Source organism: Alexandromys fortis, unplaced genomic scaffold, assembly GCF_014885135.2.
Source record: "Alexandromys fortis isolate MF-2015 unplaced genomic scaffold, M_Fortis_MF-2015_v1.1 scaffold_97, whole genome shotgun sequence".
In the NCBI taxonomy this organism is placed as follows: Eukaryota; Metazoa; Chordata; class Mammalia; order Rodentia; family Cricetidae; genus Alexandromys; species Alexandromys fortis.
In genome coordinates this window covers 2,665,586-2,682,758 of record NW_026067981.1, presented here as the reverse complement: position 1 = coordinate 2,682,758, position 17,173 = coordinate 2,665,586, and the positions used below count along the sequence as shown (strand labels likewise).

General features: G+C 43.6%; 1 protein-coding gene across 2 annotated transcripts; it reads right to left on the bottom strand.

Moving 5' to 3' along the window:
- Positions 1 to 346: 346 nt before the first annotated feature.
- Positions 347 to 16,654, bottom strand: Slc19a2 (solute carrier family 19 member 2). Of its 2 annotated transcripts, none has more exons than XM_050158377.1 (6): positions 16,255 to 16,654; positions 8,102 to 8,704; positions 6,982 to 7,204; positions 5,807 to 5,999; positions 4,940 to 5,081; positions 347 to 2,360 (listed from the first exon to the last, which is right to left on the bottom strand). In XM_050158377.1, exons 1-6 carry the CDS (start codon positions 16,456 to 16,458, stop codon positions 2,229 to 2,231), a joined length of 1,497 nt encoding a protein of 498 aa, XP_050014334.1. In that variant the 5' UTR covers positions 16,459 to 16,654; the 3' UTR covers positions 347 to 2,228. The 2 variants fall into 2 exon arrangements, with proteins under 2 accessions (XP_050014334.1, XP_050014335.1); XM_050158378.1 differs by having other exon boundaries at positions 8,216 to 8,704.
- Positions 16,655 to 17,173: the final 519 nt, after the last annotated feature.

Genomic DNA, 17,173 nt, shown 5'->3' with positions numbered 1-17,173 from the left:
TTAATGTAACATAATGTAATTTCCTTAACGTAATGTAGCAAAGGGGCTGGAGACTGTTTGTTTCAGCTTCCAAAAAGAAGAATGCTTAAAGGGGAGATGAGGGATGCAGAGAAACCAGGGTTGCAGTCAGTGCCGGCGCCGAGTGCTGCAGCAGAGGCATGGGGCAGAGGGAGAAGGACCACACAGCATGGCAGAGTTTAGACAATGATGGGGGGGGGGGTTACCTGGGAAGGTGAGATGGTACAGCTTTAAAAGTACGTTGTCCTAGGAAAGCTTTTAGGAGATTTAGAGACGTAAAGCTCCTTTTGAAGATAAACTCAAAATAATATTGAGTAAAAAGGAAAAATATACTGTAAAATATTTATTTAATAAAAATAGTTTTGTAATCTATACATAATTGAATAAAAAGTACAACAAATTATTTTCACGTCTTCGTAAAAGTGCACACAGTACAACTAGCACATCCGGGTCAGCATTCTGCAAATACGGCCACATAGCAAGATGTGAACATGTTCTTGATTTAGACAGGTAAGAAGGATCACGTTGGGTGCCACAAATTGTGGATTAAATTCCAAGAAAATAATGCTTTGGTAATGTGAGCAATTTGATTGTACCAATGATATTTAAGAAGCAAAGAATAAAATTTCTTAAATGCAAACTTTGTTTCTGGGCAATCAACTTTCTTAAAAAAGGGGGTGGGGGGGTGAGGAGGGTGACCAAAATTTATAATCGGAGGTTCTCCCTCTCCTTCTCAGTGTTTTTTCCCTTCCCTAGCTGTAAGGGAAGGTGCGCAGAAATGACCTATTATTACTCTCATTTCTTCGATGTCAGTTTTACAGTATTGTCTTCTCAGTGCTAATGCTTCCACACAAGGGTCAAGCTTTCTACTACTGGATATTATCCCAGGCCCAATTTAGCAGTTTCAATATTAATAACACTGTTTAGCTATTCTGTTCTTAGAAAGTCAACACTCTAGTTCAAAGCACCTACATAGACTCTTTGCACAATAAGGCAACGAAGTTGGCTTTGAAATAGTTCTCAGGTCTCACAAATATTAGCGTATACTTTCAAGTAATGAGGAAATAGAACAAATTTTAATTGAAGTATCTCTTAAGATGATCTAACCTTAGGAATAAAGGCAGGTTTAAGGTCCAGAATGCAAGCATCAAATCTATCTTAGTTCCAGCTACAGTAAAACAATTAAAAAGAGGCTCAGTTTATGAAAAAGGGCTTAGAACAATCTAGTTCCTACTGATGTCTTTATCTTGGATAAGAACACCAAGATAACAAACATAAAAGGCATACGGGAATGAAGTTGTTTCAAAGGAAAAGAATTCATTTTATTTTGGAAATAAAAGGGTATGCAAATATAAAATAGGCTGCCTCTATCTCTAACCTGAAAATGATTTTTTTTTACTTGGAATTAAGAGTCCTTCATCCTAAAGTATTAAAGACAAGTACACTTACCATGAGCTTGTGATTAGCTCTCCCCATTTAGATTAGCAGCAGGCTTTAAAATTTGCCTTTTCTAATGAAATGAGCTTCTCTGGGAAGCATATGAACAATGCAAAAATTGTACTTCTAAAGAAAGTTTCCCAAAATATACAATGGTCAGAATGGGAACCAAGAACATTCATACAATGAATTTAAAAAATAAAATTAGAAATGACACTCCTTCGAGGACAGAACATTAAACCAGAGCAAACACTGCCAGCGAGGAGCAGTTCCCATCTGCAGACACACGGGCCGCGGGTAACACTGAAGTTAGATTGACGTGGATAGAGGCAAGTGCTCACAGCCGCATTTCCATCATGACGTAGGACACCCTGTGGTCACAGAAGCCCTGATCCCGCCATGTGACTATGAAATCTCACACGCTGATCAAGGAAACAACAGATATGCCACTTGATTACTCTTGATTACTTGATTTCCAAAATCAAATTCTTCTTCTTCTTCTTTCTTTCTTTTTTTTTCTTTTTTCTTTTTTGTCTAATTAGAAAAAGTCATTCTTAAATTAACGCTCATAAATAATCCACGAAGAAAGCTTCAGTTCTGGCTTCTCTCAGTAGTATTATATTAACTCCTGGAAGACACGGTATTAATGGAGTAGCTGCTTTGAAGCCATGAAATACACACTAATAAATATTTTTCTGAACACAGAATTTAAATCCATCCAGGCTGTTGCTGTGCAGAGTCCTCGCTTGAAGAAGCCTGACTTCAGCAGCAGGTTAGGGAGTAGCTGCTTGAGGAGGGCTGGAGCTGGGCTCTTCCTGCTTCCTGCATTTCTTTATAACACTGAATGCACCACTAGCCAGGAAAAATACAGAGATGGCTGCAAAGTACGTGGCGTAAATCAGGAACTACAAGAGAGGAAAGCAGTCATTCATAAAATTACCAGTTAGAGACGAGTGCTTCACAACATACATGTAAACATACTCTACAGAGTCAGAGGTGTGTCTGGAGTTTCCCAGTCAGACTGCAGAAATGGTGCCTGCTTACACATGTGCCAGATACTGCAGACACAGAAGCAGGCCAGCGGGATACTGAAGCCCATCAGCTGCCTGAGTGGGGATCCTGGCTTTGCGTCTCTTCCTAGATGTAACCCTACACGAAGGAATTGAATCTTGGGGCTAGAGATATGCTTCAGCAATTTATAGCTCTTGCTGCTCAAACATGAGAAACAAGAGAGTTTGGATCTCAGCACCCATGCCAGTTGGCTCACATAAGCCTGAAACTCTAGCTCCAAAGGATCCAACACTCTCTTCTGGCCTCTGAGGGCACACTCACACATGTGCATATACACTCACACAGGCACACAGGTGTGCGTGCATACACACACATATACACACACATACACGGTTTAAAAAAAAAGAAAAAAATCTCAGAGTCTTGGACTAATTTACAGAGTGGAATTTAAACAATTCATATTTTACAGGGCTTATTGGAAGAAGCAGACAAGGTCATGTACATAAAGGTTTACTAGCACAGTGCTAATGACACAGACACTGCTTTTGTTGGTGTTAGTGCTGTTACTGTTCTAAGTGAATCAAGGGCTGTATCCTCAAAATGATGGGTGGGTATGCCTAAGAGATCGAGAGCTTTATCCCCCACCAGGAGAGGGCACTAGAAGGCCAAGAGTATTTCACTATAGAATTCTTTTTAGAAGACTTTTTTGACCAGTGTGTGTGTGTGTGTGTGTGTGTGTGTGTGTGTGTGAACAACTTCATTTTTTTATTCTTAAAATAACTTATTAAATACCTACAAACAGGCTCAGGTACAACAGTGTGGCCCTAAGTCTGAGCTAGACTCCTTAAAACTTGACTATATTTTGATAGGAAAGGTGTTAATGACCCAGGGCAGCCAGTTTGAGCTCAGCCCACAGAATGCTGTTCTTCCACACTTAAGGAAGCCATTTATCTGAAAATGTGCTCTTAAATCTCCACTCCAAGTGTCACTCACATTTCTTCAGCTGGAACGGTCTGGCAACTTCCTCACAAAATGGGCAGGATGAATCTCTGTTCTCTACCCAAGAAGAGCTTTTGGGCTAAAATGCTGACTTGAATCCTCTCTACCACACTGTTCTTGACTGTGTGATCTTAGACAAACCCCCTAATACCTCTCAGACCCATACTTGACACAGAACACTGACGACTCTCTAGTCTGTAACGGAGCAGAGAGAGAAGCACTCAGTACAAGTACTTGCTAGGTTTATTTCTCTTGTAGATTGTTTAATGAAAACAAAACTCATTAACGCTAACACATTAAGTCTTGCTATCTAAGGAAGTTCGGGTGTAAGTGTGAAGTACTGAGTAATAATGAAAATTCAGGAAAAAGGAATCACTTGGCTGGATGTGGAGACAGGCACTTCCTGATTCAGTCACTTACTTTACATAGTACACCCACAAACACTATAAAGTTATAATACATAAGGCCATTTATGATTCCAGAGGGCATGAAAGCTGCCATTCTTTGAGTGTTTGCATAAAGGTTTTCTCAACAGGTCACATGTTGAGAATCATAATACTTATCAACAAACGGCAAGTCAGTAACTTGGTATATGGGTGAAGGTTGCTTTATACAAAGGAGGAAGGGGTCTTAGAGGGCTCTGAGGTACCATGAAGCAGGGCATCTCATACAGGTATATAGATGGTTCAACAGTTAAAAACACTGGCTGCTGTTTGAGAGAACCTGGGTTCAACCCCTAGCATCCACACGGTAGATCACAAACATCTGTAACTAGCTCTAGGGACCAAACATCTTCTTCTGGCTTCAAGGCACTAAGCATGCATGTGGTTTCTAGACACACACGCAGGCAAAACACCCATAAAGAGAACAAAGAAGTAAGGTGGTGCTCTAAGTCAGCAGAAGACCATCTGCCAGCATGCTCGAGGCCCTGACTTCCCTTACCAGGAAAGGAAGAGGAAAATATAGAAAAGAATGGAAAATGGATGAGGAGGTTAAAAGGCTAGGCCTGGAAGGAATCAGTTTTGTCTCTCAGCCAAAACAGTCCCTCCCGGCTAGTTAATTGCTCTAGGTCAGTGGTTCTCAACCTTCCTAATGCTGTGACCCTTTAATACAGTTCCCCATGTTGTGATGACCTCCAACCATAAAACTATTTTCATTGTTATTTCATAACTGTAATTTTGCTACTGTTATGAATCATAATGTAAATATCTGATATGTATGATATCTGATATTTGACCCCTGTGAAAAGGCCATTTGCCTCAAAAGGGTCACAATCCACATGTTGAGAACCATTGCTCTAGGCCTCATCAAAAAGTAATGATCTCCACATCCCCCACAGAAGAGAAGAACAGCAGCTGAAGGGAGGAGGGAACACTTGCTTTGGATCTGCTCAGAGTGTCCGGATTTGTTTTCATAAGACGTGTCCCACTCTTTTCATTTCAGACTGTTTTCAGTGTCAATGAAGAGCCCTTACCTGTGTGGTGATTCCCAAGCCAAGGCCCTTGGCATCTACCACGATTAGAGTGAGCAGGGTCTGCAATGCCAGGGCAATGAAGGTGTTTACACCAAACACAAGGGCATAACGCTCCATGCTGAGGTTTGTAGCAATCTGAAAACTTTTTAAAGAGAAAACCAAAATGACTAGAGTACAATTACCTCTTCCTAAATTGTTACACATCTTCACTTTAAATGTGAACATAGCCCTACTGTGGAACAGTGGTTTTGTACCCTGTAAAGATTTAGCACTTGTATTAGTTTAATAAAATGCTGACTGGCTAGTAGCCAGGCAGGGACAACCACAACAGGAGATTGCTGGGAAGAGGAAAGGCTCAGTCTGCAGTCATCACCCAGACACAGAGGAAGCAAGATGAGAATGCCTCGCTGATAAAAGGTACCAAGCCACATGGTTAACACAGACAAGAATTATGGGCTAATGTAAGATATAAGAGTTAATAAGAAGCCTGGACTAAGAGGCCAACCAGTTTATAATTAATGTAAGCCTCTGTGTGTTTTTTGGGGACTGAACAGCTGCGGGACCAGGCAGGACCAAAACCTCTGTCAACACAGCCCATTCTTTCTGCTCCTAATTACCTTTCCCACAATGGGAAACTACTGTTACTATATGATACAAATCTTATGAAAACAGTAAGATAAAAATACAAGAGAACAAACAAATCTTGCCTCAACACTTCCTGTGGAGAAAATGTACAGTAACTACAATACAGTGCTTCCTCCCATTTGCCTCTTTTGAACAGAAATTTTAATTTGGAGGGGTTATAAAGAAATCCAAGTTTATGTTGCCATAACTTTTCCTAATACGTTTCTGAGTTAAAATACATACGTTGCTATGGTGATGAGTACCATGTAGATGATTCTGAAGATAACATAGGATGCGTAGCACACCCAAATGTTCCTCACTGTGTCCATGGTGTACACCGCAGCAGCGATCAGAAGAGAACACAGGAATAACATAATTTCTCCCCAAGTTGACCAAGATATTTTTATATAGCCCACTGCAAACACAGCACTAGCACCTACAAAACAAGCAAAAAATGTAATCTAGTTATTGACTAAAGAAACTCCAGGTCAACACATTAAAACTCAGTTATATTACTTTATCTTAAAAATTTTAAAGTTATAAATTAGTTAGCTCAAGAATATGGATTTCCTTGAACCTCAAGCAGAGAATTTTGAACTTGGTGGACTAGCCTGGAACCCCTGAGATGAGACTGAATTAGGGTACATCACAATTAGATGGAAAAGGACACAGACCCAGAGATGTTGCTAAGAAAATAACTCTTTGGCTTGATACACAGTTTAGAGTCATAGAAAATCACTGCATCTGGTCTGGCAACATAGCTGGGCGAGTCTTGGTCCTTTAGACAGAGAGGCAACCTAGGATATGCAAAACTGCTTCCCCTCCCTTTAGTGAATGATGATAATCATGATGAAAGCTACAAAAAGTACACAAGGGCCTTCTGGGGGCCAGCCATAATTAGTAGGTGCTTATGGCTGTTATGCAGACTCTCCCAACAACCTTATGTATTAGGGCAACAAATAAGAAAGGGACAACAGAACGTGTTACCAAGGATACAGGCCCTAAACATGCCCAAGTTCCAATCTTTATTTCACTATCTACCATTTATTTGGTCTTGGACAAATTATTAAAATGACCAACATTTCTAATTAAAATGACAACAGTAACTGCAACCATTTCAGGAGTTTTGGAATACCACAAATACACATGCTGTTTACAGAACGGTGTTCAGTACACACGAACACTCTGCAGGTATTAGCTACTGTCCAACTACAGTACACTGTTACTCAAAATCTCAGTAAACACAGGTAAGTGGAACATGGCTAAACGAAGAAAACTATCTTGAAAAATTCCATTTTCCCCAATGTGTCTGTCAGCCACCATCGTCTACCGCATGATTACACCCAAGTTTGGGAGGAGTGAGTAGACCTGATCACAGCCGGCTTAACTACCTCTGCCCACGCTCCCTCACGGCTTACCCAGCAGGGTTGAAACAGCCTCCACACCTCCATTGTAGATAACTGCGCTCTGAGACGGCATCACCTCCTCCCATAGTCCCTGGGCGTAGTTCACCACTTGAAAATAGCCACAGGTGGAGAGAGCCCACCACACTGACCAGCAGAGCAGGGGGCGGGAAGAGTAACAGATCAAGAAGTCGTTCCACAGGACCTTCAACACGCGCAGCCGGTCTGCCTTGGGCTCCTGTACAGCAATGGGAAGCAGAGCTCAAATGCCGTTTGTGCAGACAGCTATGCAAGCTCGGTTTCCTAGCTCGCAAGATTTTTTTCTTCCTTTGTAAAAGCCAACTGCTGATTTCACTCAAGTAAAATGTATGTATTTGAAAAGAACAGCAGAATGTGCTATCAAGGACTCGAGCACTGAAGCTACCAGGAGTTTCAATCCTGACTTCACTGTTTGCAATTACATGACCTTAGGCAAATTATTAACTATGCAAAGTTTCCACTGTAAAACACACACACACACACACACACACACACACACACCTTTCATATTAAAAATATAAACTTGGGAGTTAATTGATCTTTTTGGTTACAAAGAATGGTGAGGTGCATTAAGTGTTGGACACCTCTTCTAAGAAAGAGCTTCATGATCACGTCTGGAATTTTTGTTATTTTCTTTCAATAATATCATTTGCTGCCCTTTGAATGACAAAACAACAAAGCAGCATCTAAAAAAATAAACAACATATATCCCTTCTAGCTTAGAAAACAAAACAAATTTTGTATCTTTAAATACTTTGAGCTTCAATTCAGAAGCTACAAGTAGATACAAATCGCCAACTGAATCATTTCACATACTCACTAGACATACATTTTCTGTGTGCTTTCTTTATATGCACCAAGCAGTAGGGATACAAAACTGGAGACACGGCCCCAAGACATCTCTGCCATGATACATAATGCTAGGTCAGTCTGACTTTGAGGATCAGGCGCTCTGGAAAGGATAAATTGGTCATCCCTTACACAAATCAGCTGCACCTTAATGAATGAACAAACCAATCAAACGGCCTTGCTTGTCTGTTTCACTGCCATTAGCCAATGCCCAGAACAGCAACTGCAAACTTACGGCTAAACTCACCGGTTCCTCCACAGGAGGTTCGTCTACATTTAGAGGCATTTTTGACTCAATGTCCTCCCATCCAGGAAGGTGGTTAGATGCTGGGGCATCCGCAACGATGCCACCATTTTGTACCTTGATGCCATTCACTCGGTGACAGGAGGCAGGAATGTGGTGGAAGAAGAGGCTCTTCTGTGGCATGGGCAGAAACCAGGCCACCGCAAAAGCGACCGAAACGCAGGTGAGGGAGATGACGTTCAAGCTGAAGAGTAACCAGCCTGCCACGGAGACAAGGATCTGCCCTAGGACGGAGCCCACCGTGAAGCCCACCAAGGTGGCACTCCGACAGTAACTCGTGACCTTCTGGTACATGCCCAGGTCGACCACACTGTAGATGTAGGAGTAATAGGCGATTTCAGCAGCTGTGGCGATGCCATAGAAGAATTCCAAGAACTGAATGGCCAGCAGTCCTTGGGCATAGAGCAGCATGAACCAGGTAACGATAAGGCTGAATCCCTGAAGCAGAATGACAGGCTTGTAACGGAGGTAGTCGGTGGCGAGGAACACCGGGAATAGCAGCACCAGGTAGGAGTACGTCCAGACCGGGTAAATCTCATTGAAGACCTGGTGAGGAAAGAATTAAAGCTCATCAGTGATCAAAAGAGCCAGCAAGCCATAAAAGTTCACTCTTACGGATCAGCCTACCGACTTTCCCTTAGCAATCAAAGAAAGGCGAGCTGCAGAAGGTCCAGGTAACTATCTGGAATCGCCTTTCCTATCCCCACTCTTTTGCATCATAAAATCCTTCCCATCAAGAGTCTTACTAGGTAGCCCAGGCTAGACTCAAATGCACTATGTAGATCAAACTAGACCGGCACGTTAGGTCCTCCTGTTTCTGCCTTCCAAGTGCTGAGATGACAGACATTGTCCATCTCACTCACGCCCAGCACCTGTAAGCATTCTGAGATGTGGAGCCAGCATTCATCCAAACAACTTAACAGCTAGCATGCTACAAATTATATAGATAATATTACTCCTACTCCTCCCCTCCAACTCCTCTGAGACTACCCCCACCAACTTCACTATTATGTTCTCTTCTTCCATAACCCCGAGATCCACCAGTACTGCTCATACAGACACAGGGATGTACATGGGGCCACCCACCGAAGCATGAGCCGTGTATTATGGGCTGCCCCTCTAGTATCAGTGTGTAGTAAGGCTTCTCTGATTTTAAGTTTGCTCTTTGGGGACCAGAAGAAAACTGTACATCTGTCCTACGTCTTGATGGAGAAACCCTCCCTTGGTGGTAGACATACAGGCAGCATGTGTCCTTCTTACTCGCTCGCATCCTTAAATAAAATGCAAGTTTGGGGTGTTTTATTTTTTTTTCCTAAATGAAAAAAAATAATTTATATAGTTGTACATATTTATGATCTTGGTGCATGTATACACTTTGCAATACCCAACTCAGGGTATTTAGGTGATTTCTTATCTCAAACATTTATCTTTTCTTTATAATAGGAACACAGAATCCTCCCTTTAGCTATTTTGATTTATATGACATAAGGTTAACTGGAACTTACTGCTATTTTCTTTTTTATGCACAATTTTGAATTGGTAGTCTATAAAAATAATCTTTTGAGTGTGTTTTAAATGAGAAAGACTATGTCTGGAATTTCAGTTCCATTAGTTGTCATGTAATTAAGAGCTGTTCAACTCAGAATGGGTAAATGCTAATAAACTTGCTATCAGCTGAACATAAATCAAAAAACATATTTGGGTTGGGGAGACGGTTCAGTTGGTAAAGTGCTTGTCATGCAAGCATGGAGATCCCCAATACCCCCCTCCAAAAAAAAAGCTGGTACTGGGGCACATGCTTGTAATCTTAGCTCTGGTGAGAGAGAGACAGGAGCTTCCCTTGGGCTTGCTGGCCAGTTAGCTAACCTAGCCACATTGGTGAGCTGCAGGTTCAGTGAGAGATTCTGTCTCCAAAAGAAAAAAAAAAAGACAAAACAAAACAACAAAAAAAAAAAAAACTAAAGGAGAGTGACTGAGGGCAACCTATTTTACCTCAGGCTAAATGTGCTACCCCCTTTCCTGAAAACATAAACACACACTGCATACAAATTAAAAAACAGATTTAATGCGCACCCTGCAGAGCCGCATCATTTGGCAGCATAGCGCCCGCCCTGCATCCTATTGTTTTTCTCCTTCAAGAAGGGAAGGCTGAAAGGGAACTGTGACTCACTGCTACTGCCTGGCATTACAACAAAATGTCATTGCTAGCTCAGGAAAAGGTCAAAATCAACCCCAGAATATGACACACTGAATGAGTACTGTTTGAATGGGATCATAGGCTGAAAAAGGTAAGCTTGATCATTGTAAATAGGGGTTGTGGACAGGTGAGTTTCTCAGATCCCCTGAGAATCCATCTTCAGCAGCAGCACGAGAGGATAAAACCTGCACTCCTGGACTCTTTGTTGCAAGGATTAAATGAAGGGTTCCATGCATAATCATTTACTCTGCTTTTTCACAGGTCTAAAAACTAGAAGACTGAATTGAAAATAGGCTATTGGACTGTATGAACTAGAACCAGTCACACTGTAAACCTCATTCTCCAGGTACCAATCATCGCTGACAATGTCCTTCCGCAAGGAGCTCACCACCTAGCAATGTCCTAAAGGGAGATGTCAGTCAGTTTTGGGTGTTTCCGTTTTACTGCTGTTGCTCTGGGTTTTTGGAGTGGGGGTCCCGACTATTCAGTTGTCATGACTGATCTGGAACTTGCTATGCAGACCAGAGTGGCCTCGAAATCTGCACAGTCTTAATCAAGGACTGTAGAAGGGATTCTTTGTCAAAGTGCGCAAATTCTAACGAATGAGAAACAAAGTGTCTCCGTGTCCCTTAGCAAAGGAACCTTGAGAGAAAGCCATGTTCTGCAATTCCTAGCTCCCCTTTACCCCTGTTCTTCCAGATACTACTCTCCCTCACATCTGAAGTTTGATTGTCCTGTGTGTGTCTCAGCATGTTTCTATGCCTTCACAGGTCCCTACAGCAAAGCTATTGGCCTACAATCCTCTCCTTAAAAAGTATTTTTCGCAGCCAGGCAGTGGTGGCACATGCCTTTAATCCCAGCACACAGGAGGCAGAGGCAGGCAGATTTATGAGTTCGAGGTCAGCCTGGTCTACAGAGCGAGTTTCAAAACAGGCTCCAACACTACACAAAGAAACTCTGTCTTGAAACAAACAAACAAACAACAACAACAAAAGGATTCTTCGTTGAAACTGCGCTCTAGGTACAGAAGGAGCTATTACTGCATACAGAAGAATGCAACCCTGTCTCTTGCAGCAACACGGGTGGAACCAGAAAATGTATTTAGGTTAAATCATCCAGAGACAGAATGACAAATGTATGCTCACTCTCATACATGGAAGTCAAAACAAGTCACTATAAACACAGATGGGGTATGCAGAGGTAATAGGTGCTGGAGTACAGCTAAAACAGTCATTCCACTATACTGTGGAATGACTGTAGTCAACAACAACCAATTATATAGTTTATGTATAAGCCGAAGGGAACAGTTTAAGGAAATGGTGGAGAGGGGAATGCTAGCTGTTCTGATCCCTGTAACCTATATGCATGTGTTGAAATTAACACCTGAACACATACCATTACTGTGCTAATACAAAGTTTTAACGTGTTCTCTATTGTTTCCTTCAGCACCCCACCTTCTTTTGTTCCCAAGTTTCGCTCAACCGTTCACGCTAGTAATACCGTTTATGGTTAGACGTGTAACTTTCAGTACTAGCTGTCCTTAAATGCTTAATTGCCAAAGCTTCATTGTATAAGTCTGTCCCTTATCAATTTAAAGGGTGCGGTGGTGCACGCCTGTAGACTGAGGCGGGGGGGGGGGGGGGGGGGGGGGGGGGGGGGGCCGTGGGGGGGACCATTAACTAGTTCAAGGCCAGTTTCGCAACAGCCTAAGACTTTGTTTCAAAATAAATAATTAACACTTATGAGGTTAACACCACATAACACAGACCCACAATTTAGATAATTGAAGATGAGGGAAAGTAATACTACCAGCCTTGGGATATCAACTAAACATGGTAAGGCACGGGATGGGTGGAACACGGAGAGCAGATGGGTTCTCTTTAACTCCCTCTAATTTAGAGACCTGTTTTTCTCCTACAAGGAACATCAAAGAAGAGGCAACCACTGCTTGGCACCACAGCAGCGCATCTCTGAGAGAATCCCACAGACAATGCACAATGATGTGAATGTTACCTCAATTATTTTTTTAATCTTTTAAAGGTTTATTTATTTATTTATTATGTACAGTGTTCTGCCTCCATGGATGCCTGCAGGCCAGAAGAGGGCCCCAGATCTCACTACAGATGGTTGTGAGCCACCATATAGGTACTGGGAATTGAACTCAGAACCTCTGGAAAAGCAGTCAGTGCGCTTAACCTCTGAGCCATCTCTCCAGCCCCTACCTCAATTATTTCTAGTTAATCCAAAGAATCCTAAGAAGTAAATGCTTTATCATTGCTATTTTATAAGAAGGAAACTCGGAGGTAGAGAATGTTGAATTATACAAAGTTACCACAGCCAGGACTGGCAAAGAGAAGATCGGAACCAGACATCCCCAATCCACCACACCAAAACACCTCCTTTCTTCAATTAGAAAACTGGTATCGATTCAGAATGCACGAAGTTTACGTGTAATGCCTGCAGAAGCTTACTGTCTCTGTGGAGGTACATGTCAGAGATTCCTCAGGAGATGAAGACCACATACTCCAGGACTGGGCCTCAAAGGACATTCTTTTTAAACATTTCTGGTAGAGAAGTCTTAACACCAGAAAACATTCCTTCAATAGATATTTTGGCTCTTGAAGGGCAACTTCTTATAAGCAAAAACAAATTCCATACCCTTATTAATTGTCCATAACTAACTTCCTATCTCAGGTGAAATCTGCCATGTGATCAAAGCGAACTAATCTGCTCTATTCAAAGTGTCGTTCATAACTTTGGGCAGATTTGTTTGTCCACGTTCTTCTGAGATACATGCCACAGGAAGCCAACTGCTCAGTTTTAAACAAGTCACATTTAGGCTTAAGAAAACAGTGCCAATAGTTCTGCTGCCCTACTTAATGAACACGGATTTACATAACAGTACTTCAAATGTGCAGAAGCGACAAAAAGAATAAACCAACCTTTAGCTTCGGGAGCTCTGAGCCAAATAAAAAGCATGCAGCACATATATTTAAAAATGGAAACTGAAAACAAACATGGCGGGCCCAGAAAAGATAAGGAAGACACAACACACACACACACACACACACACACACAGAGAGAGAGAGAGAGAGAGAGAGAGAGAGAGAGAGAGAGAGAGAGAGAGATTATTCCAAACAGAGATCATACATTTGAGTATTGGACCTTACATGAGTTGGTGAATACGCCACATTTAGTGTTGGTAAATAAATGAAACCTGGCTGTACTAAAGGGGCAAAGGAATCGTCCAGGCTCAGAGTATCAAGCAGAATGTGTAGAATGGTTTTACAAGTCCAAGAAAAGCAGTAAACACCAAAACCATGCGCTACCAAGAAAAGGAAAAGTCACCTTTTAGAGACAAAGAGCTCTGCTGGGTATGGTGGTAAATGTTTGTAATCCCAGCCACCTATAGGCTGGGGCATGAGGATCACAAGTGTAGGATACTCTGGGCAACCTACTAAGAACATCTCTAAAAAACGGTCAATGGCACTGGAGAGATGGCTCAGTGGTTAGAACCTGCTGCAGAAGGAGCCCTGGATTCTGTTCCTAGCACTGTAAGTAAATACATAGCTCTCATTAATGTCTGGTTTTTCAATGATTGGGATGTAGTACAATTGCAACCTGTCTCAACTTTTAAAGTGGTAACTTTATAAAAAGTAATACTTTTCCTAGTATTTTATTAATTTTTTTTAACATGGAAATGGCGAGAGGAAATTCTGCCCTTGGGTCTTAGGTAATCTTAGCACCATTTATGATGATCCAGGTTGGCACTTCTAAAGGCTTCAAGGGGAAACTACACACTTCAATACAAATGTTACTCACTATAACCTGGGGCTTACTTTGATTATAGAACACATTGCTGGACGGCAGTGCTCACTCAAGGACAACGGTGGTTCTATTTTAGCTACTAGTTTTTTGTTTTTAATGTAGGATTTTCCATAGGGAAAGAACAATGGCAGAGCCAACAGAATCAGCCATCATTCTGAGATCCCACACACCAGCCCTCTAAATTTCTCTTCAAATCCCCTGGCCTCGAGTAATGTGAACTGAGCAGCAGCATCCTGATGTTGTATACACGAGACAAGTATTTACTGGGCCCAGCACGGTGAGAGGCTCCTGTGCCCCCTACACACATATAAGGCCTCTGCTAAGACAGAGCATGTGACCGTGACAGCACATAGCAGCTCTCAGTCCAGGGCCCGTGACAAAACAGATCAGCTTTCAAATATCAAAATCAAGAGCGTGTTTCTCCTCATGGGCTTGTGTCAGGCAAGTGTGCACACTGGGCAGACCACACGGCAGTAGGTATCTGCTCACACACAGAATCCTGTCTGCCTCGGGTCAATGGTTGCTCTGGGTCTCCACTTTCTTATAACTATGTAGCAATTTTCTTCTTGGAAAATCATTCTCACTGGAAGTCTTTGTCTTTCCCTTTTACTGATGACTTTAACTGGTGCCAACTATAACCTGAGAGTGAGTGACTGTGAAGGGACCCTAAGATGAGGAATAGCGATTTAACATTTGGGCAGAAGTCTGCTGTATGTCGCTAACTGTCAGAGAATCAGGGACTCAGCACTGACTCTCAATTCTTTCTCAGGTGACCTTGAATAAAGGCACACCACAGTAACAAACTGGAGCAATTATAACCTTCCAGTCCCAAATGACTCTGGTAGTGCCACCGCTTGCTCTGACCTGCCACGCTGAGTTATTGAGTTAGTTGCTTCTCAAATGCCAGGGCAAGTTTAAATGGGAGTAATATTTTACAGCAACTCGGGCAGGGAAGCAGTGTGGTAAGCAAGGAAAGAGGGGCAGGAAGAAGGCGACAATTGTCCAGTGTTCACTCGGCCGACACTGGGGAAAAGACATCAGTCCTCAGCTTTCACCCTTTTTGGCAATCGAGGAAAGGGTACTGGGGTCAAACTGGTTTCTTTCCTTCTCAGTTAATATTAGGCACATTTCTAAAGTCCTCTATGCATTTCTGACGCGCTATGCTCGCAAGTCCTTAACCCAAGGAAATGAATGCCCAGGAGTTCTTGATCATGGACCTCCACATGTAGGGAAGCAACAAAAACTTTGGGTGAAGCAACAAATCGCAATACAAGAAAAACCAAGTGTCAGTTATGTGACACCAGTTGTTTTCATGCCGGGGCAGGATATCTTTGAACACAATCTCACCTAATTAAAACAAAATAAATTCAGATGGCGTACTACTGTCCTGGACTGTCCTCACGGGATAGAGCATATCTATCTTGTCAAAGGTAAACAAAGGCAAGGAGAGGAGGAAAAACAGGAACCTTTTTACAAAAGCAGCGCTACAATAATACATATATGCGAGTGCATATATACATACACATATATACACGTATTACACATATATGTAATATATACACTCGTATGTATGTATACTATATATACACTCGTATGTATGTATACTATATATACACTTGTGTGTATGTAAATATACATGTGTATGCACACACATATACATACACGCTAAAATACACGTGTTATGTATGTATATTCTATCCAAAGTAGAGCTTACTGTGTTTTTGTCTTGTTTTTTTTTTTAAATTTTTTTTTTTTTTATCCATTCACTGCCCCCTGTACCCAGCAGCTCCTGAAGGACAGGACGTATCCAGACAGAGCCACCATACAGCACTATTCACAGATAACCTGAGACAAACGTGCACGCGGGTTGCAGCCTCTCTAGCTTAGTCCCGCACTGAACATCAGTGCTAGAAACTCAAGTGTAAGGCGAGGCAGAGTACTAAGTGCTCTTCCAAGTGAGCAGAAAGCTTATCTGCGTGGTGTGCACCGGGCTCGGCGCAGGCCTTCCGCAAACACGTTTCCCGCCTGGCCTCCCTCCCGCCCTCCCGCCCGTCCGCTGCGCCGCGCCTACCTCTCTCTGGGTCAGGTTCTTGTCCGGCCCCAGCAGGTAGGGCGTGAGAAAGGGTTCGGATGGCCGGAGGTTTGCAAAGAAGCCATAAGCGCAGAGTAGCGCGGTCGGCAGGAACCAGCACTCGCGAGGGACGCGGGCCGTCCGCAGAAGCATGGTAGCCGCCGCGGCCGCCGCTCGTCGGGACACCCGGGCCGGCACATCCATCCTGGGTTCTAGGAGCTGGACGCCGAGCCGGCCCCCTCCTCCTCCCTCTCGGCCAACAGGAGCTCGCTCCGGCCGCGGCCCCGCGCGGGGACCTGTCACGGCACGCGACACCGCCCCGCGCCAGGGTCAGGCTGCTGCGAGCTCCAGCCGCCTCCCGCCGGCCGCCTTCCCTTCCCTGGGTCTGCCGAGCTCGGGGCCCCGCCGGCCGCCTAGTCCGCCGCAGGGCGCACACGGGCCACGCCCCCTGGAACCGCACCCCTTATCACAGCCAATCAGAGCCCACGTCCCTGCTTCCCAGTGGTCAGCGGCTGCCGGGGCGGTACGCCTGCCCACTGACGTGAGGGTCTCCCGGACGCCCGACCGGTGGGGATCGTGTCTGGACACTGTGGCGGGATCCCACGTGCCTGCCCTCTACCCCCCCAGTCGGCTCGGTCACCTGGCGTTTTCCGATCACGCGTCCGGAACTCTCCCTGGAGCGGGATCCCCGGATGTGCGCTTCCGCACCGTGAGCCTTCCTAGTTTTACCGGCCTGCCCTCTGATGTCTAGTCGGTCCTCCTTCTGGGAGACGTAGTGACACAGGCCTGCACACCTTTAACCTTGAGGCGGGAAAACGCCGTCGCTCGCCCCCAGAAGCCTTCTTCCTTCTTTCCTTCCTTCTTTCTAACCATTGTAGTCATCTGCCATAGAAAAAGACTCGAGCCGGAGAGCTGAACT